The 20,841-nt window shown below is 39.4% G+C and overlaps 1 protein-coding gene and 1 long non-coding RNA gene across 5 annotated transcripts in view; both read left to right on the top strand.

Annotated features, from left to right (window-relative positions):
• LOC132538053 (uncharacterized) overlaps positions 1-20,841 on the top strand; it is a 258,196-nt gene that overhangs the window by 67,388 nt on the left and 169,967 nt on the right. The window lies entirely within an intron of this gene.
• Positions 13,479-13,764, top strand: LOC107522635 (thymosin beta-4-like). The gene has a single exon (XM_060190886.1). It carries the CDS (start codon positions 13,488-13,490, stop codon positions 13,602-13,604), a length of 117 nt encoding a protein of 38 aa, XP_060046869.1. The 5' UTR covers positions 13,479-13,487; the 3' UTR covers positions 13,605-13,764.

Genomic DNA, 20,841 nt, shown 5'->3' with positions numbered 1-20,841 from the left:
TTGAATCATTGAAGATGCCTTTAAAACTTGTGTTGAAAACAGTGCTGCCATTGTTTTGCTCTAAATGGTTGGTGACTTCTTATTTAACATCTCAGTCTTTGATCAACTTTGAGCTTATTTTTGTGTGTGTTGAAATGTTGTGGGATTGGTGAGGAATGAGGCTGTAGAGTTATTAGAGAGTAGGTTGTAAAGACCTTATTAGGGTGATGCAAAAGACTTATATGCCTGAGACTCTGAGGGTCCCAGGTTTAATCCTAAGCACCACCATAAGCCAGAACTGAGCAATGCTCTGATGTCTCTCTCTCAAATCAAATAATAAAAATGTAGAGAGAAAAATATTAGAAAGCAATACTTAATGGTTTAGTTAAAAAAAACCACAAACAACTCTTGGAATATACACTAACCTTGAGGATTTATAGTAAGACATGTAATGAGGACAAATGAGGTAAATTAAAAAAAATTATTAATTGCTTCATGAGAAATGATAGGAGAGAGAGAAAGAACCAACCATCACTCTGGTTCATGTGCTGCCATGGATTGAACTTAGAACCTCATGCTTGAGAGTCCAGTGCCTTAGCTACTGTGCCACCTCCCAGACATGATGGTAAATACTGAAACTTTCATTAAGTCTTCAGACTAAAAGATAAAGATTACTGAAGGCAGTGACCAAGGCCCAGTGATATCAGGGAGTTTTTAGATGCGCATAGATAATTGGCTCTGGGAGTGGGAAAGGCCAGTTGTCATTAGATATCTTATGGAAAAAGAGGAGTTTTGAGACAGCTTCATCTTGAAGTTTATTAGATTTAAACTATTTACCTTCAATGATAAGTCACTTGGGAAGAAAACTAGAGGACTTTTGAGTCCCTACCTTCCTTATTCCCCTTTCTCCTGAGGGCTAAGGCACTTCTACCTCCCCAACTCCTGAATTGTTGTTCAGAGAACTGCAGTTAAGCAAACTCTGCAAACTTTGGGATAAAAGGAGCTGTTTCTTTTTTAAAGAATCCATACTTACCATCTTACTGACAATATATAATAAAAGGCCACCTTTTATTGTGAATGTCCATGTCCAATGGAGAAGCAATTGCATAAGCCCGAATGCTCACCTTCTGTATCCCATAAAGAATTTTGATCCATACTCCCAGAGGCAGAGAGATGTTAGGGCTCTGAACTCCAATTCTATCAAGACCTGGAGAGAGGAGAGGAAAAAAGAAGGACATTTCGAAGTGGCAATGAGTGTAAGTTTGACTTGGAGGGAAGGAGAGGGTAGGACCATGGAAGAAATGGGCAAATATAGATAAATAATAGATAGTTATAGAAATAACAGTTGACCCATATCAACATTGGGAGAACTACTGCAGTTTCCAATGGAGGGAATGGAAACTCAGAACTCTGGTGGTAGGGATGGTATGGGATTATACTGCTGTTGTCCCATAATTTTAAAATCAATATTAAAGCACTAATAAAATAAAAAGCCACCAAAACACACACACGCACACACACGCACACATATCTTGGTTTACCCACTTGTAAATCCAGTAACATTGTTTACACTGCTCTTGTGGCATCTGTATTGCTTTAGCTCATTTACTGAACTCAAAAAGCCCTTAAATGTAAGGTTGAGAAACTTTTATTTTTTTGTTTTTAATATGTACTTATTTAAGTTGTATTTTTTAATGAAAGAGGGGCAAGTGAAGGGGGAGGAAAACACAGTATCACTCTGACACATGTGATACTGGGGATCAAACTCATGATCTCATGCTTAAGAACTAGATGCTCTACCCCTTGTACTACCTTTGAAACTATTGAGATTCTCTTCTAACCAACAGTTGCCTTTCACTACTAGAGAAAATGAAGCATATTGCTGGTATTCAACATACAGTTGCTGAACCAATATTAAAAAGGCCAGATAATGCCACTTAAAAATCTCAGTATTCTCTTGTGAATTGCTTCTAACTCCTGGACAAATTAGAATAATTCAAGATTATGTTGTTAGAAACTAAGCCATATACTTGTCATCATGATAGTCTTGCAACTTACTCTAAATCTACACATGAAATAAAGTATAAAGTATAAATAAAGTTTTTTGTTTGCTGTTGCTGTTTGTGATGTATAGAGTCAATGGTGGGTGGAATTATAGTGACAGCATGATAATTTTATTGTGTGGATTAGGGATGAAATTGATTCAGCCATTAAACAGCCATTTATTCATTATTCTAGGAGTTGGCGGCATCATGACAATTTTATACCTTTTTCTAACTACCTTTAAAATGTTTTAAATATTTATTTATTTTCCCTTTTGTTGTCTGTTAGTAACTTATATATTTGGCTTCAGTGTGTCTCCTTGTCTGTTTCCCCTTGTGTGAAAGGGAGTTATAATGCCATTTGCCTCCTGAAGTAATTGTTATATGAACTAAGTATCAACTATAATAGCTAGCCACTAAATATTTCTTTTCTTTTAAATTTACTTACTTATTTTTACTTTATTTTGGCCTCCAGGGCTCAGTACTTACACTAGGAACCCACTACTCCTGGCGACCATTTCTTTCCATTTGTTGTTGTTAGGACAGATAGAAATAGAGAGGGGGAGAGAAAGACAAGTGCTGACAAGCTTTACCACTTGTGAAGTTAACTCCCTGCATTTGGGGAGCTGGGGGCTTGAAGCGGGATCTGGATCATGGCATGGGTCCTTGCTCTTTGTACTGTGTGCTTAACCTGGTGAGCTACAGCCTGGCCCCCAGATTTACTTAATAATGAGAGGGGGAGGGGTGAGACAGAGTCAGAACATCACTCTGGCACAACAATGCCAGGGATTGAACTCAGAACCTCACACCTGAGAATTTAATGTTACCTACTGTACTACCTTTCAGACTGCATTACTGAATACATCTGATGTGTCAAGTATTGTGTTAAATGTGTGGTAGTCCTTACATCACCCTCCGAAAAAGATATGACACCATTTTATAGTTGAATAAACTGAGGTTCAGTGATGGTACACAGCTAGCAAGAGAAAAATCCAACCTAGGGATGTAAAGCAAGACATCTACTGATTACTTTGAAAAATTAGTTTTTTTTTTTTTTTCTAAAGAAGGGTTTCAGAAAGAAGCAGTCCGTTAGAGTACAGAGCTCAACCCTCTCTCCTCCTGCAGTTGCTCTGACCTCTGCCTCTGACCTTGGGTCACCGGAAACCTTGCTTTGTGGCCTCAGGGGAAGGCACATCAAGATGCAAATACTGAAGAAAATGCAGACAGGCAGCAATCCCTGGTAGAGAATGTCTGTTTTCATCTCTGGACCCCTGAAGGATGTAGTTTGGCTTTGATGAGCCACAAACACCTATTGTTGGAGGAATTCTCATTCCTACAGAAGGTGAGAGCCAACAGAGGAGGTTGACAGAGAGTGGACTTCTCCATTCTTTTATTTATTTTTTTTAATTGAGGGGGTTAACGCTTTACAGTACAATCATTGATACACGTATATAAATTCATTATGTGATAGGCCCCCAAAGTTTTCTTCTTCTCTTCCCTCCCCTTTGCTGTGGTGCAATACACCATGCCCAGACCATACTTCACTTTATTCACCTCCCCACCCCTACTTTAGTAAGTCCTGCTAACAAGTGAGATCATTTGGTATCTGTCCTTCTCTTTTTAGCTTAGTTCACTCAACATGATGATCTCAAGTTTCATTCAAGTGGATGCAGACGCAACAAATTCATCATTTTTAACAGCTGAGTAGTATTTCATCATGTATATATACCACAATTCTTTTAGATAATAATGTTGGATGTCTGGGTTGCTTCCGGGTTCTGGCAATTAAAAACTGTGCTGCTATGAACATAGGTATATACAGATCTCTTCTGTTAAGTGCTTTTGTTTCCTTTGGGTAAATTCCCAGGAGAGGAATTGCTGGGTTGTAGGGAAGGTCCATTCGTAATGTCCCAATAGGACTTCTTCATTGTTGAGCACTGATCAGCTCTAGCTTACCATGGGATTGAACCTCAGGCATAACAGGAGCCTCAGGCATAACAGTCTCTTTGTATAACCGTTATGATACCTAGCCCCCTACCCATCTTGGACTTATTCATTCTTTTTTAAAAATTTTTTTATTTGGGGATTAATGTTTTACATTTGACAGTAAATACAATAGTTTGTACATGCATAACATTTCTCAGTTTTCCACATAACAATACAACCCCCACTAGGTTCTCTGTCATCCTTTTTGTACCTGTACTCTCTCTGTGCCCCACATACCCCAGAGTCTTTTACTTTGGTACAATACCCCAACTCCAGTTCAGGTTCTACTTGTGTTTTCTCTTCTGATCTTTTTTTTCAACTTCTGCCTGAGGGTGAGATCATCCCATCATCACATATTCAACCTTGGGCTTCTTCATTCTTTTAAAAAAATTTTTTTTATATTTATTTATTTGTTTTCCCTTTTGTTGCCCCCTTTTTTTTTTTTTAGTTTTGTTGTAGTCATTATCGTTGTTATTGATGTTGTCATTGTTAGATAGGACAGAGAGAAATGGAGAGAGGAGGGGAAGACAGAGAGGGAGAGAAAGACACCTGCAGACCTGCTTCACCGCCTGTGAAGCGACTCCCCTGTAGGTGGGGAGCTGGGGGCTCGAACTGGGATCCTTATGCTGATCCTTGTGCTTCACACCATGTGAGCTTAACCCACTGCGCTACGCCCGACTCCCCTAACTACCTTTTAATGATGATTTTTTTCTTTTGTTTTTATTGAAGTAACTATGGTTTACAATATTGTATTTGTGTAGGAGTACAGTCTAACCTCTCTGTATTGACCCTACATGCTTTCAATCATTTTTGGTGATAGATATCCAACCTGGAGTTATGGTAAAACCTTTAACCTTCTGAACAACTTGTTTTGCACCAAATCACACACATATATCTCACTTTATATCTAAATCCATTACCATCACTTTCTCTGCCTCTTGGCTTCTTCTTCTAGCGTTTGCCCTTCTTCCGTAGCCAGTCAACAGCGTCAGGTTGAGCCTGATGTAAAGTTTCGAGACCTCCTTTGAATCTGGAGAGGTGGCAGTCATTGACTATGTGGGTCATAGTCTGTCTGTAAGCCGCAGGGGCAGTTCGGGTCGTCTCTGGCTCCCCAGCGATGGAACATAGCGGCGCACCGGCCATGGCCTGTTCGATAGCGATTGAGGAGGGCCCAGTCATAACGTGCTAGGTCAAAGCCGGGTTGACGCTTGCAGGGGTCTGTGATGAGGTGTTTGTTCTTTACCTCAGCTGACTGCCAACTCTGTTTCCAAGAGTCTGGAACAGAAAGTTCAGTGTAGGCATAGGGGACCAGATTGGATGACGAGACGTCAAGCGTTGGACAGGGTGGGCAAAGATATCCACGTATATTGGCAGGTCCAGTCGAGCGTAGACGTGGGAAATGAACTTAGATGAATTCCCGATGAATATCTGGCGGGGGCGATGTTGCTAAGAACTGGCAGCCATGGAACCGGGGTGGAACGGATGGTTCCAGAAATTATCCTCATGGAGGAATATAATTTGGAATCGACCAAGTGGACATGGGGGCTACGGAACCATACTGGGGCACAGTATTCTGCAGTGGAATAGCATAATGCCAGAGATGATGATCGTAGTGTGGAAGCGCTCGCGCCCCATGAGGAGCTGGCCAGTCTTGCAATGATGTTATTCCTCTCGCCCACCTTTGCTGCAGTTTTTATGAGATGTTTGTGAAATGACAGAGTGCGATCGAGAGTAACGCCAAGATAGACTGGCTGGGCTTCCTGCCGGATTCTCGTAATCGCCAAGCTGCACATTAAGCTCACGTGAGGCCGAGGCATGGTATAGATGGAAAACAGATAGTGAATCTATTAAGGTGGATGGAACTGGATTTTTTTTTTCTGTTACATATGAGAAGTTGTTCTAAGTTACAATATGGGAAAACCATTTGTTTGATATGGACACATTCAGACAGATTACATATTGACTTCCCATAATAGTAATTCCTCAACTGTATTATCTGCATATAATATAACTGGATGAGTTATTTTTCTTGTCTGTCATCTTAATGTGATTATTCTTTCAATTCAAGCTTTTGAGGAATACATACAGTATTTCATCACTAAGTCACAGTTACATGTGATAGATTTTGTGCTATATTGTAAATGTATCAGTATATTAAAATTGTTTGTATAAAAATGATGAATACTTCATTAGCTACCACAAGCTAGGTATATTTTCTGTACCAAGGACCTGAGGGTGAAGAAAGTGTGCTGCCTGCTAGGAAACAACTCTCAGTTTGGTAGGGAAGAGAGGTGCATGAGTGGTAATTACAGTACTGAATGTTAAGTAACTGGAGAAAGGCAAGGAAAGGAAGGATTAAGGAGGAACTAATTAACTTCACTTAGGGTGGGGATCAGGTGCTAGGCATGAGAGCAAGGTGAGGAATGAGACTGGGCTGACAACATTCCTCAGAAGAAAATGCTTGCTTAAAGCATAAGGGAGTGTTGGGAGGGTTCTGAGTAGCAAACTCTCTGGGTGCAAGGGACAGGAATGGATGGACGGTGTGGAAAGAGAGGTTCTAAGAGCTTATATACCTTCTTCCCATGCAGAATAGTTTAGGTTTTCTCTTGTAGCACTGGATGCTTTAGATGGTTTAAAGGATGTTCTGAATGCTAGGAGTCCTTCTAATACTAAATATCTATATCCAGATCTTAGCCCTTGCCTGGGGCAAATAGTCAGCAGAGCCTGTTCTGGGATGGAAGAGCTATTTCATCACATTCCAAAAAAAAATTATCTGGGAAGTTTAAGTGAAATTTAATGTAGGGCAGAGATAGTATGGTCATAGAAATGTAGGGGATTCTCTTGAATATGGGTGTGTTGATTTGTTTGTTTAAAATTAAGAGAAATAAAGGTGAACTTGAAGTACCTCATTGTTAGATTTTTGACTTGAGGATCTGAACAGGACTGATGGTTTGGTCAGTGCTATCCTTTCTCACATTAGAAAGCAGTGACCTCTTTTCCGCATAATTTTTAAAGACATCCTCAATGAAATGAATCCAATTACAAAGAAGACTAAGGCAAACATAAACCTATGGGACTACATCAAATTAAAAATCTTCTGCGCATCAAAAGAAACCACTACCCAAAGACCCCCTCACAGAATGGGAGAAGATCTTTACATGCCATACATCAGACAAGAGTTTAATAACCAAAATATATGAAGAGCTTGCCAAACTCAACAACAAGAAAACAAATGACCCCATCCAAAAATGGGGAGAGGACATGGACAAAATATTCACCACAGAAGAGATCCAAATGGCCGAGAAACACATGAAAAAATGCTCCAAGTCTTTGATTGTCAGAGAAATGGAAATAAACAAGACAAAACGAGATACTACTTCACTTCTGTGAGAATGTCACACATCAGAAAAGGTAGCAGCAACAAATGCTGGAGAGGCTGTGGGGTCAAAGAAACCCTCCTGCACTGCTGGTAGGAATGTTAATTGGTCCAACCTCTGTGGAGAGCAGTCCTGAGAACTCTCAGAAGGCTAGAAATGGACCTACCCTATGATCCTGCAATTCCTCTCCTGGGTATATATCCTAAAGAACCCAACACACCCATCCAAAAAGATTTGTGTATACCTGTGTTCTTAGCACAATTTATAATAGCCAAAACCTGGAAGCAACCCATGTGTCCAACAGATGAGTGGCTGAGCAAGTTGTGGTGTATATATACAATTGAATACTACTCAGCTATTAAAAATGGTGACTTCACCGTTTTCAGCCCATCTTGTATGGAGCTTGAAGAAATCATGTTAAGTGAAATCAGTCAGAAACAGAAGGATGAATATGGGATGATCTCACTCTCAGGCAGAAGTTGAAAAACAAGATCAGAAAAGAAGACACAGTTATAACCTGAACTGGAGTTGGTGTATTGCACCAAAGTAAAAGACTCTGGAGTGGGTAGGGGCGGGGGAGAGAGTACAGGTCCAGAAGGATGACGGAGGGCCTAGTGGGGGTTGTATTGTTATGTGGAAAACTGAGAAATGTTATGCATGTACAAACTATTTTATTTACTGTGAATGTAAAACATTAATCCCCCAATAAAGAAATTTAAAAAAAGAAAGCAGTGACCAGACTTTTGAATAGTGTAGCAACAGCAGAAAACAATTAAAATGCTAAATCTTGGTGGTTAACCCAGTACCAATGTAAGTTACATAACTAGACTTATATGTTCTAACCTCTTATTTACTATTTGACAAGTCATTTTAATTAAAAATCTGCTTTGCTGTATATTGAGTAGCTCTATTATTCCATCCATTTCATTTTCAATTAATGAAATGTATTGAATTTTATGAACACCCACTAAGTGATATTCTTTTAAAAATATTTATTTATTCCCTTTTGTTGCTCTTGTTTTATTTTTGTAGTTATTATTATTGTTGTTATTAATGTCGTCGTGTTGGATAGGACAGAGAGAAGTGGAAAGAGGAGAGGAAGACAGGGGGAGACAAAGATAGACACCTGCTTCACTGCCTGTGAAGTGAACTCCCTGCAGGTGGGGATCCGGGGCTCGAACCGGGGTCCTTGTGCCAGTCCTTGCACTTTGCGCCACCTGCACTTAAACTGCTGCACTACCACCTGACTCCCGTGATATTCTTTTAAAAAATATTTTTGTTATATTTATTTATTTATATATTTTATTTATTTATTTATTTGATAGAGACAGTCAGAAACTGAGAGGAGAGAGGGAAAGAGACAGAGAGTCACCTGCAGCACTGTTTCACCACTTGCAAAGCTTTCCCCTGTAGGTGGGGACCGGGGGCTCAAACTTGGGTCCTTGTATACTATAATGTGTGAGTTCAGCCAGGTGCTCACCACCTGGCCCCAGTGATATTCTTATAGGTTAAAACTGTAGCAAAATAAAAAAGCAATAGAAGAGACCTGGACAACAAGATAGCTCACCTGGGAAGGTACCTTCTTTATCCTGTGTGTGACCCGATTTCAAACTTGACCCCTGATGATATTGGGGGAAGCTTTAGTGGAACATCTTTCCCTTTCTTTTCTGTTTCATTCACTCAGAAAAAACTTCAACCCACAGCAGTGGGGGGCAAAGGAAGGGAGATTCTTTTTAATGTTCTCTTGCCACAGTCTTTAACTATCTGAGTGAACAATGCCATGTGAGGATTGATTTATGTCTTTAATAGATACCAATTTTGAACACTAATGAAGTGCAAGAGCCTTTGCAATGACATCAAGAATTTGATATACTGTGTTCTCCAAGCTCAGCCTCTGCCTTTCTGGACTTCCCATTCTAGGGCTATGTAGATAAATAATCATAGTACTGGAGTATTGGATGCAAAACACTCTTGTAATGAATAGAATTGCAAGAAGGACAGATGAATAATGTAACCCAGACTTAGGTACAAAACTTCTTGCAGAAAGTGATCTTTAAGCAGAGATTTGACTAGCGTAAGAAAAGGTCAAAGAAACAAGGAGAAGGAGGGAGAGGGAGGCTAGCAGAAGGAAAATGTTATAGATATTTAGAGTCCATAGACCAGTGCATGACTGTGTTTATGTATGTGTGTGTGTGTTTGTGTGTGTATGTGTGTGTGCATGTGTTTGTGTGTGTGTGTGTGTGTGTGCATGTGTGCATGTGTGCATGTGTGCATTCAGTTGCTCATGTCCACTTTTGTTTTGAGGGAAATTTAAATGTAGTTTAACTTAAGCCTATGTAACCTCTGCATCCTTGTAGATCTGACCTCACATTCTGTGGTCATCAGTAGGAACATTCCAAGCTGCCCCAATATCAGGACCCATCTTCCTCAGGTGTAGTGTAGCATAGGCTCCTAAGCTAAATATGGGCCCCAGATCAGATCAAATCAATGGGGTTTACAGTCAACAATACATATACACCTTTCCCATATTTGGGGGCTATTTTCTTCCTAGATCCAGCTTTCTGGTCCTTTTTCCAGCCATGACATCATCTCTCCAGACAATAACTAGGATTCACCTGCATATCAGATTTCAGGCTCAGGGGAAAAAACAAACAAACAAAAAAACTTAGTATAGCCACAGGCCCTTTGGAATATAACTAAAATATGCCTACTAGCTATCTACAAAATGGAGGACCCCCCACCCCTAACTCTTCATCTGCACTGCTCCAGCCTTTAGGTTCGTAATTAGTGAACAACTTGTTTGGCTTTATATGTTAACTCTGTTTTCAGCCATCAGGTTCCAGATGCTACCATGATGCCAACCAGATTTCCCTGGGCAGATGACCCCACCAATGTGTCCTGGAGCTCTGATTCCCCAGAGCCCTTCCCCACTAGGGAAAGATAGAGACAGGCTGGGAGTATGGATTGACCTGTCAATGCCCATGTTCAGCAGGGAAGCAATTACAGAAACCAAACCTTCAACCTTCTGCATCCCACAATGACCTTGGGTCCATACTCCCAGAGGGTTAAAGAATAGGAAAGCTATCAGGGGAGGGGATGGGATACTGAGTTCTGGTGGTGGGAATTGTGTGGAGTTGTACCTCTCTTATCCTATGGTTTTGTCAGTGTTGCCGTTTTATAAATAAATAATAATAAAAAAATAAGGGCAACAAAAGGAAAAAAATAGTTTTTTTTTTTAAAAAAAAAAGAATGATGTCCTGAGTGCGACTCCTGCCAGCACATATACAAGAGTGATGTCTGGTTCTTTCCCTCTTCTACCTTTCAAATAAATAAATAAATAAATAAATAATCCTTACAAAAAATAAAGTAGTTTAACTTGTCTGTACTGTTAAAGTGTGAGGTGGAAGTAAAGAAATCAAACCAGGAAGCTGTTCAGAACTTTATCAGGGTTGAAGCTACTTTCAGGTGCTAGGAATTTATTTTAATGCCAATAGATCTGCTTTCTAGAAAGAACCATCTCTCTGGTATGTGAGGAATGAATGTTGTGAGGCAAACCTAAGACAAACTGGTTAGGAAGTTTCATTTATATTTTGCTGGGGAGACAGCAGTAGCCCTAACTAGGCCAGCAGCTGTAGGAATGCAGAAAAAGTGGTTAGAATCTAAAGTTTAATGCTCAGAGGGAAAGCACAGTAGGAAAGCATAGGACTTGCAAGCCTGAGGCTCCAAGTGGCTTCCATATTTTACATTATACATGCCAGAACTGATCCATGCTCTCTCTCTCTCATTCTCTTCTTTCTTGCCCTAAAAAGTAAAAGCAAGGCTCTTTAGAAAGAGAAATCTGACATTATTTAGAAGGCATTTTCTAAATAGGGTTTGGTGACTGACTAGAGATGGGTTTCTTGCACAGCTGGTAAAAAGAGGTGCTGTCCCTTCAGGGAGAGAATATCATTCTTTTCTATGGAGTGGGCATTATTTTCAAGACAATTAAAATTAATGGTTTGACCAGAGAAATCATACATTCTCTACTAGATTAGATTGTGCTATAGAGAGAAGGAAGGAATAAAATAAGAAGGTTGAATGCACTCTGATTTTTTTTCTCTCTCTTTGCTTATGAATTTTAAGGCCAGTCACATATACTTCATTAGTTTCAGGGAGACTGAAATCCTGTAACCTTTTCTTTTTTAATTTTCAGAGAACCAGAGAGATGTAAAATTGTAGGTTTTATTCTCCTCCTCCTCCTCCTCCTCCTCTTCTACCTCCTCCTCTTCCTCTTCCTGTTCCTCCACCTCCTCCTTCTTCTTGCCTTTGGATCATATCCCTTCTACTTTTACCTTCAGTTGCAAATCAGTACTGACTGGTGTTTGTCAGAAGCCACCCAACGCTCTTGTGTCTAGATCTTCAGCTCTCATGTGGTTTTTCTCTGTTACTTGTATTAGGAAAGAGTGAACCAAGATTCAACCAGCTAATCTTCCATGGTCCGTAGTGGGGAGAACCTTAAACCCATATTCTTTTGAAACCACATTTTTTGAAATTGTTTTCTCCCAGATAAGTACATTTGATTTACTAATGAATCAATATATTAGTCTGCCCTTTGAACCTGGCATCCATGTCATTAGTTGGAAAACAAACAAGCAAATACAATCTTAGGATACTGCAAAACTGATCCCTCTGGTTTTTTTTATATTTATTTATTCCCTTTTGTTGCCCTTGTTGTTTTATTGTTGTAGTTATTATTGTTGTTGTCATTGTTGGATAGGACAGAGAGAAATGGAGAGAGAAGGGGAAGACAGAGAGGAGGAGAGAAAGATAGACACCTGCAGACCTGCTTCACCACCTGTGAAGCGACTCCCCTGCAGGTGGGGAGCCGGGATTTGAACCGGTATCCTTATGCCGGTCCTTGTGCTTTGCGCCACCTGCGCTTAACCCGCTGCGCTACAGCCCGACTCCCGATCCCTCTGATTCTGATGCACTTAAAATATAAATATCAAAACTGTATTCCATTAGAAGACTATATAACTGGATTTTAATCTCATTGTATTCCCCAGTTTTCTCAGGCTTACCTAGGCAATTATTTGTTTGAACATCAGTATTTCTGTAAATCTCAGTCAAAAATGGATCAGGGATGATTTTGTGTAGCAACTCAAATGAAAGGGATTACCAAAGAAAGAAAAGTAACTAGAGGGAGGGGGGGGACGGAGGGAGGGGGAGAGAGAGAGAGAGAGAGAGAGGGGATGCAATAAACAGTTTTGAAAAGTTTAAAACCTTTCACAAAATAAAACCACTTTTTCTAATAATCTTTAGCTATACTGTCACTAATAGATGAGAAACTCCTTATATTCTTTTAAATTTTAATGCTGGGTGAAAATAAAAATTGACACTAAAGTTATCATGTAGGGAGAAATAGCTAAAATCTGAACTTTATTAAAAATAGGAATAGGACTGTGTAATCAGGTTTCTCCTGTCTACAGTAGTCTGTCATCTATGTTTATCTTATCCCTATATTGGGATTGGGGAAATGGAGAGGCAGAGTCTAAACTATGGCTATGCCTCTATTTACAAACAGATACATCTACATTGAAAATATATATAAAAGAGTTGTAGAATAGAAGGCTTTTGCCTTTCCATATTTTACCTACTGATTAAATTTGGGGGGAAGAAAAGTATAAAATAAAGCTAAACTAAATTGAGGGAAATATTGATTCATCCAACTGAATAAACAACTTACTGAATTAGCTAATCTCATTAATCAAACTGCTTGTTTTTCCATAGTAAATTCACAGGCAGTAAAATAAATTAAACTAATATTTCCCTTCATTCTCACCCTCCCCTTATGAAAAATATACTATCTTGTATTGTGTATCATTGGTCATTTAATTTCCCAAGGATATGGCAGTCCATTGGCAGGAAGAAATTGTATGGAGATAAAATTTTTTTTTTCTGAAGATTATAGATTTTGGATTCTAAGGATCATCAGTTCTATACTCAACTGATGAATAAAAATAAATATTGGGACACTCGGTGGCTGCACCATCGCAGGTCAGCTTCTCCGGTGTGCTCTTGCCTCGCTCCGCTCTTCTCAGCAACCAAGTCTGACAAACCCCACATGGCTGAGATTGAGAAATTCGATAAATTGAAATTGAAGAAGACAGGAACACAAGAGAAAACCCCCCTGCCTTCAAAAGAAATGACTGAACAGGAGAAGCAAGCCAGTGAATCGTAATGAAACAGGTGTTGCCAATATTCACACTGTACATTCCATAAGTATTGCCTTCTTATTTTACTTCTTTTAGCTGTTTAACTTTGTAAGATGCAAAGAGGTTGGATCAAGTTTAAATGACTCTGCTGCCCCTTTTCATATCCAAGAACTACTGACAACGGTGGCCGAGCCTGCCTCTTTCACCCCTTGGCTGGCAGGGAAGGGAGAGAACTTGCATGTTGGTGGAGGAGGAAGCTGGGTGGGAGACCATGAAATCTAGAGTCAAAGTCCAGTTGGCCTAAGGTGGCCTGCAGGCTATAAAATGCAGTTACATCAGATTGCCATTATTTTGTTCAATGATTTTAATTATTGGAATGCACAATTTTTAACATGCAAATAAAGTTTTAAAACCTGAAAAGAAATAAATATTGGCTGAAGTTATTTTTAGAAGTAAGTGGCTTATGGATAATGTTGGTTTATGAATATTGGTTACTGTGGGTTATAGATGGATATTTTGTGAAATAAAACTTTATGTCCTTTGATATTATTTGTATATAGCTGTGCCACCGGTTGTTTCTGTCCTCCCTGGTGTAAGCTTTTAAGAGAGTCAGCATATCAAAGACTCAGCCTATGGACTATGCATTAAAAAGTTTGAGACATTCAATCAATTTTCCCCTCTCATATTAATTAAATAGTGATTTATATGACTACAAATTAGTAGGAGTGCACATAAACACCATTTCTTCCACCAAAAGACTGTGTCCCATCTCCCCCCCCCCACTCCCCCATGAAGGTGATCATGTACCCTCACCCTCAACCCAGGGTTTTTACTTCGGTGCCCTACTCAGTCAAATCCTGCTTTGAGTTTCCCTCTCTGTTCTTCTTTCTCAACTTCTGTTTATGAGTGGGATCATCCCATGCTCGTCTTTATCTTTCTGACTTACCTCACTTAATATAATTCCTTCTAGCTCCATCCAAGAGGGGTCAGAGAAAGTGGGTTCATTGTTCTTAATAGCTGCAAACTTAAAACTCTTCATGGTAGGAGATAATAACTTGAGTAAAAATCCTGGAAAGTCTAGGATATTTAAAACTTTTAAAACAGTTGTAATTGTGACTCAGGAGATAGTGTAGTGGGCAGACTGTTAAGACTCTCAGACATTAGACCCCAAAGTTTAATACCTGGCATTGCATATGCCAGGCTAATGCTTTCATTCTCTTTTTCTCTCCCTCCAAAGTAAGTACATAGACCTTTATAAAAGTTGTTATTATGCAAATATAGTGCCAAAGACTCTACTTGGGGATCCGGTGAACTTTGTCAAAGGAAGGCCTCAATTGGTGGTGGGTATGGGGTGCAAACACCTATCATAGGACATAAACTATCCCCATGTGACTACTGGTAGATTGGAAATCATTTTCTCCAGTAAAACCATTTAATAAAGCAGATACACTCAAATCATAAAAATATTTCAGTTCAGTAGTATGCAGATTTGATATTTCTATTAACCAATTTGAAACACTAGAATAAAATTTAGCTTTAGGAATATATATGTGTATATATGGATATATACACACATACTAATTTTACATTTACATCAAACCACTCGAATACTATATACAAGGAAGAATGAAGGAAAGTGTAAATCTAACATAACAAATCACAAGTTTTGGAAGTGATAAATTAACTTATGTAAATTTAGCAAAATGTAATGCAGGCATATACAAGGTAACAGCTATGTGATCAGGGTATAGTTCTGTAATTTTTCACGTTTAAAGACATTTGAAGAAGCAGAGATAGAATGACTGTTGTTTAGAACTGACACAGGTACTCAGCCCCACTGATAACCTGGGTTGCCATTAAAAGAAAATTAATGAATGCTGTTGGAGTGGTGACTGGTGACTAAAAGAGCAGGTCTTGCATGTGTGGAATATGTTGGAGTGGTGCTTTTTTTTTTTCTTTCTTTCTTCCATTATTTCTTCCTCTCATTAAATATATGAATAAAAATGTCATAGGAAGTTGGTAAGATAGCTTGTCTGGGAAGAAACCTGCTTGTGACTCAGCTTTGACACCGTGGGACACCACATCGAAGTACTGCTGCACTGAATCAGTCTTGCTGCTGTGGTGTCATTTATTCTCCTTTATTCTGTCATTTATTCTTCCTATCTCAAAAGCTGGCTTCTAGTAACAAAACCCTGGTGATGATAAAAAGACCAGTCATAAAAGTCAATAAAAATAGTTCTTCCTTATCCTTTTCACTGTATTCAAAATTCATCGTTCTTTTCTACCACAGGACCTTTGCATGGCTAAGCTCTCTATCCAGAAAGCCATTGTGTTTACTCCGCTATTTTGCATAGATTTTAAACTCCCATTAGTACTCAGTAGAAAGGCTGATTGTCTAGAGTCAGCTTTCCAAAGAGAATCAATGAGTGCTGTGTGACAATAACACGAAGTGAGTCACTTAGTTGCAAGCAACAGAATTGAGCTATAAGCAGAAATCAGTCTTATGGAAAGAGGGTCTGGATGGTGGTTTTGTGGAGTGCACACTGCTAGAGTGCACATATTGTCAAGCACAAGGACCCAGCTTCAAGCCCCTGTTCCCTACCTGTAGGGGTTGAAGCAGGGGGTTGTAAGTAGTGAAGTAGTACTGCAGTTTTCTCTTTTTCTCTCTCCCCCTCTCTCCCTGTCCCTCTGAATCTCTCTGCCTCTACCCAAAAAAGAAAGGAAGATAAAAATGGGCACTGGGTACAGTCCATTTGCTATGCAGGCACTGAGTACCAGTGATAATCCTGGTAGCAAGTAAGAAATAAAGAAAAAGAAAAGAAAGTTTATGAAATGGAAGTTCATGGAAGGGCTGAATAACTAGATAAGAGTGTCCAAAGCAGTGCCAGAGACCTGGCTAAAAGAGGAAGCTCCTGTCCCATTTCTCTCCTCAGCTGAGCATCTGATGCTGGGGTGGCAGTGCTGCCAGTAAGTCTTTATTGCAGTTGTTATCAATATTGTTGCTACTCCGTTCTGTGAACTCAGCCATACAACCTGTGTTGGCCACTAAACTGGGCACCTGGACACCTCTTTTGCCATCCTGACCTGTTAAAGCAAATTGAATCCATAGCAGTATGTCATGTTTGTCATCGTGATTATTTTCTGAATCTGTTTTGCAACAGTAAATTTGATTGTTGGTTCTGAAGTCACCCTTGCTGCCAAAGAGGCTGGAGAACCAAGTTACTAAGTCTTTATTGACTCAAAAAGTCAACACTCACCTAATTTTATCAAATGCTGCGACCAACCTTAAGCTATTTAAAAAAAAATATATATATATATATATTTAATGAGAGAGATACAGAAAGACACAGAGAGAAAGAGCAGAGCACTGCTCAGCTCTGGTTTTTGGGGGTGCTGGGAATTGAATTTAGGACTTCAGAGTCTCAGGCAGGAGAGTCTTTTGCATAACCATTATGCTGTCTCCCCAGCCCTTAAACTATATTTTTTTTACATGAAACTCGAATGTTTTTATTTTCATTAAAGACCAACCATACCTATCTCATAGGATTGTTATAAGAATTAAGTAAGGCAGTTTATATGAATCTGCTTAATAGACTACATATGCATATAAAATAATTCTTTTATTGTGACTTTTTTGGTCAAAGTATAGAATTGAATGTTTAATAAATTAATTCATATCATATTATAAAATGAATAAAACCTCTGAAATGAGGTTTTCTGCATGTGAAGGGTATCCTACTTCCCTAAAAGTGCATTTTAGAAGCCCAGGAGTTATTGAAAAAGAGTTATTTACTGTGTTAGTATATTGCTTTCATAAATACATATCATCTTTGTATTTTAATTTGTAATAGAAATATAGTGAGTGATGCCAAACATAGAAATCATTGTTCTTTTAAAAATGTGAATGGAGTTCTAGCTACTAAGTTTCTATTCTTATGTATTTTTTGGTCTGGTTTCATCCTGAATGTAGTCTTCTTGTTCCAAAATGGACAATGGGCTTATTCAACCCTCAGTGAACTCTACATTTGGTTTTTTGCTATGACCTTTCAGTGACTTTACTTGAAGGATTATTATCTTGGAAAAAAAAAAGATGTTGGTGTGACAGCTGAGATTTTAGCATGAGCAAAAACTGTTGTGTAAAAGAACAGGCTAATCTGGAACTTTGGTGCTGACTCTTACATATATATGTTAGTGTAAAACTATTCCCCCTAAATTTTATAATGTTCCAAACCAGGTTAAGCACATGTGAGACTGGGTGTTACTCAGGGATTTAGTATTGAGACATATGCCAGATTTACATGAATCCTAATGCAGTGAGAACTATCCACATAAAATCAATTAATAATGATTCTGGTATTCAGAAGTAAAAGTTCTTTATAGAAAAGGAAAGTTTAATATCAGTATAATTTAGGAGGAGTGAGTCATAGCACAGAACATATCTGATGGAGAAGTTTTCCAGTGCAGCCTATCAGAATTCTGACTCACACGTCTTTTAAAAAATATTTTTCATTTTTATTTATTTATTATTGGATAGACACAGCCAGAAATTGAGAATGGAAGGGGAAATAGAGAGGGAGACAGAGAGACAGAAAGACACCTGGAGCTTTGCTTCACCACTCATGAATCTTTTCCCCTGCAGGTGGGGACCAGGGGCTTGAATCTGTGTTCTTATGCACTGTAGTGTGTGTGTGTGTGTGCACTTAACCAGGTGCGCCACCACCTGGCCCCCTTATATGTCTTGATTAGTGTTCTTTTTAATGAAAATATTGAATTGAAATATATTTTTGCTACTAAAGGTAAAGCACTGTCCAGCTTTGCCATGCTGAAAAGTAGATTAGAATTCTCAGTTTCTTTGATTTTTACCATTGTGAAACTGTTTTACTGAAGATAGGATGAATTCTGCACAAGTGTTTTCAGACACTTTCTTAAGTGACACTATAGGAGACTGACTTGTTTCCTAGATTTCAGAATTTCTCATGTTGACTTCAGAGGGCTATCTTCTCCATGTACTCCATTCTTCCTTTCAATCCCTCTGTCCCCGTGCCCCACGTCCCTTTCTACACACACAAACACAGGTTCACCCTCTCTCTCCCCCACCTCCCACACTGATTTTTTAAAAAATTTTATTTATAAAAAGGAAACATTGACAAAACCATAGGATAAGAGGGGTACAGCTTCGCACAATTCCCACCACCAGAACTCTGTATCCCATCCCCTCCCCTGATAGCTTTCCTATTCTTTAACCCTCTGGGAGTATGGACCCAAGGTCATTGTGGGTTGCAGAGGGTGGAAGGTCTGGCTTCTGTAATTGCTTCCCTGCTGAACATGGGTGTTGACAAGTTCATCCATACTCCCAGCCTGTCTCTCTCTTTGCCTAGTAGTGAAGGGCTCTGGAGAAGTAGAGCTCCAGGACACATTGGTGGGGTCGTCTGTCCAGGGAAGTCTGGTCGGCATCATGGTAGCATCTGGAACCTGGTGGTTGACAAGAGAGTTATCATACAAAGCAAACAAATTGTTGACCAGTTATGGACCTAAGGGCTGGAATAGTGCAGATGAAGAGTTGCGGTGTGTGTGTGTGGGGGTCCTCCATTTTGTAGATAGCTAGTAGGCATATTTTAATTATATTCCAAAGGGCCTGTGGCTATACTAGTTTTTTTTTTTTTCCTTTTTCTTTTTGCCCCTGAGCCTGAAATTCAATATGCCAGTGGATCCAAGTTATTGTCTGGGGAGATGATGTCATGGCTGGAAAAAGGACCACAAAGCTGGATCTGGGAATAGAGTATCCCCCAAATATGGGAAAGGGGTATAAATATTGTTGTCTATAAACCCCATCAATTTGATGTGATCTGGGGCCCATAATTAGCTTAGAAGCCTATGTGACCTCTGCATCCTTGTAGATCTGAGTTCAAATTCTGTGGTCATGAGTAGGAACATTCCATACTGCCCCAAATATCGACCCATCTTCCTCAGGTGTAGCATAGAGTATGTTGTCCATCCTCCCTTCGGAGGATGGAACATTCTCTACCATTGTTGATCCAGGTTGAGGGCAAGGTCCTATGGTGGCCCACAAAGGGGGTATTTGTTTTAGGACATTGGAAGTCTGGACTCATATTGTATTTTCTGAATAGACCATTGTGGGAGCTGTGGATAGCTTACCTGGTAGACCATACACCTTACCGTGCACTAGGTCCAGGATTTGAGTCCAGACACCACATGGGAACACCATGACCTTCAGAGGGGGAGTTCCCTGGATAGTGGGATGATGCTGTAGTGTCTCGGCTTTCTCTATCTCTTTCCATCTTGATGCTCTCACCAAAAAAACTAGGGAAAACAGGGAGTCGGGCTGTAGCGCAGCGGGTTAAGCGCACTTAGCGCAAAGCGCAAGGACCAGCGTGTAAGGATCCCAGTTCGAGCCCCCGCCTCCCCAGCTGCAGGAGAGTCACTTCACAGGCAGTGAAGCAGGTCTGCAGGTGTCTATATTTCTCTCCTCCTCTGTCTTCCCCTCCTCTTTCCATTTCTCTCTGTCCTATCCAACAACAATGACATCAATAACAACGACAATAATAACTACAACAATAAAACAATAAGGGCAATAAAAGGGGATAAATAAATAAATATTAAAAACAAAATTAGAGAAAACAAACCCAAAAAAACAGAAGAGTGAAAATATTGCCCTTGGGGAAGGTGCTCAAATGGTGATATCATGTATGTAGGAAGTGGAGGCCTGGTGCTGGGGGCGGTGGGGGGGGAGGCTTTTGTAAAGCTTGGAAGTGGATGTTACTTTATAAATAGCACACAGTAAATAGAGTTCACTGGGGGTAAATAGCTCTCTATTAAGTAGTAAATTTTGGTGATTAAAAATTCATTTTGATTATTTGATATGTGTAAGTATTTTTGTGATCTGTGAATATTTTCCAGCTATAAAAAATTGTAATTTCACTTCTCATAATACAAACTGTGCATAAGGGAGTTATTGGTTGGAGGTTGATCCCAGGCAGATTGAGGAGTAAATGGGATATTCAGTGTCTAGGCTTTTGCTTTCATGGGCGATTTTAAAAGTAATTTGATAACTACCTTTCTGCTCTTTCCCTACCCCAGTAGGGAAAGTTCTCAGGTGACTGTGTGGGTGTATTGTGATTGCATTTTATTTTATTGACTCACTAAATTCTTAGATTACACCACTACTTGATATTGGCAAACCATAAAATTTTTATGAGACCTGCTTAGTTGCCTGAGAATTATCTTGTTAATAAACAGAGCATC

The sequence above is a fragment of the Erinaceus europaeus genome, chromosome 4, assembly GCF_950295315.1.
Source record: "Erinaceus europaeus chromosome 4, mEriEur2.1, whole genome shotgun sequence".
Classification (NCBI taxonomy): Eukaryota; Metazoa; Chordata; class Mammalia; order Eulipotyphla; family Erinaceidae; genus Erinaceus; species Erinaceus europaeus.
The sequence above is the reverse complement of the archived record's forward strand: the minus strand, read 5'-3'. Positions and strand labels throughout refer to the sequence as shown.

Excerpts from the sequence above, each read along its gene's own strand:
- LOC107522635 (XM_060190886.1), top strand. The coding sequence starts at position 13,488 with ATGGCTGAGATTGAGAAATTCGATAAATTGAAATTGAAGAAGACAGGA.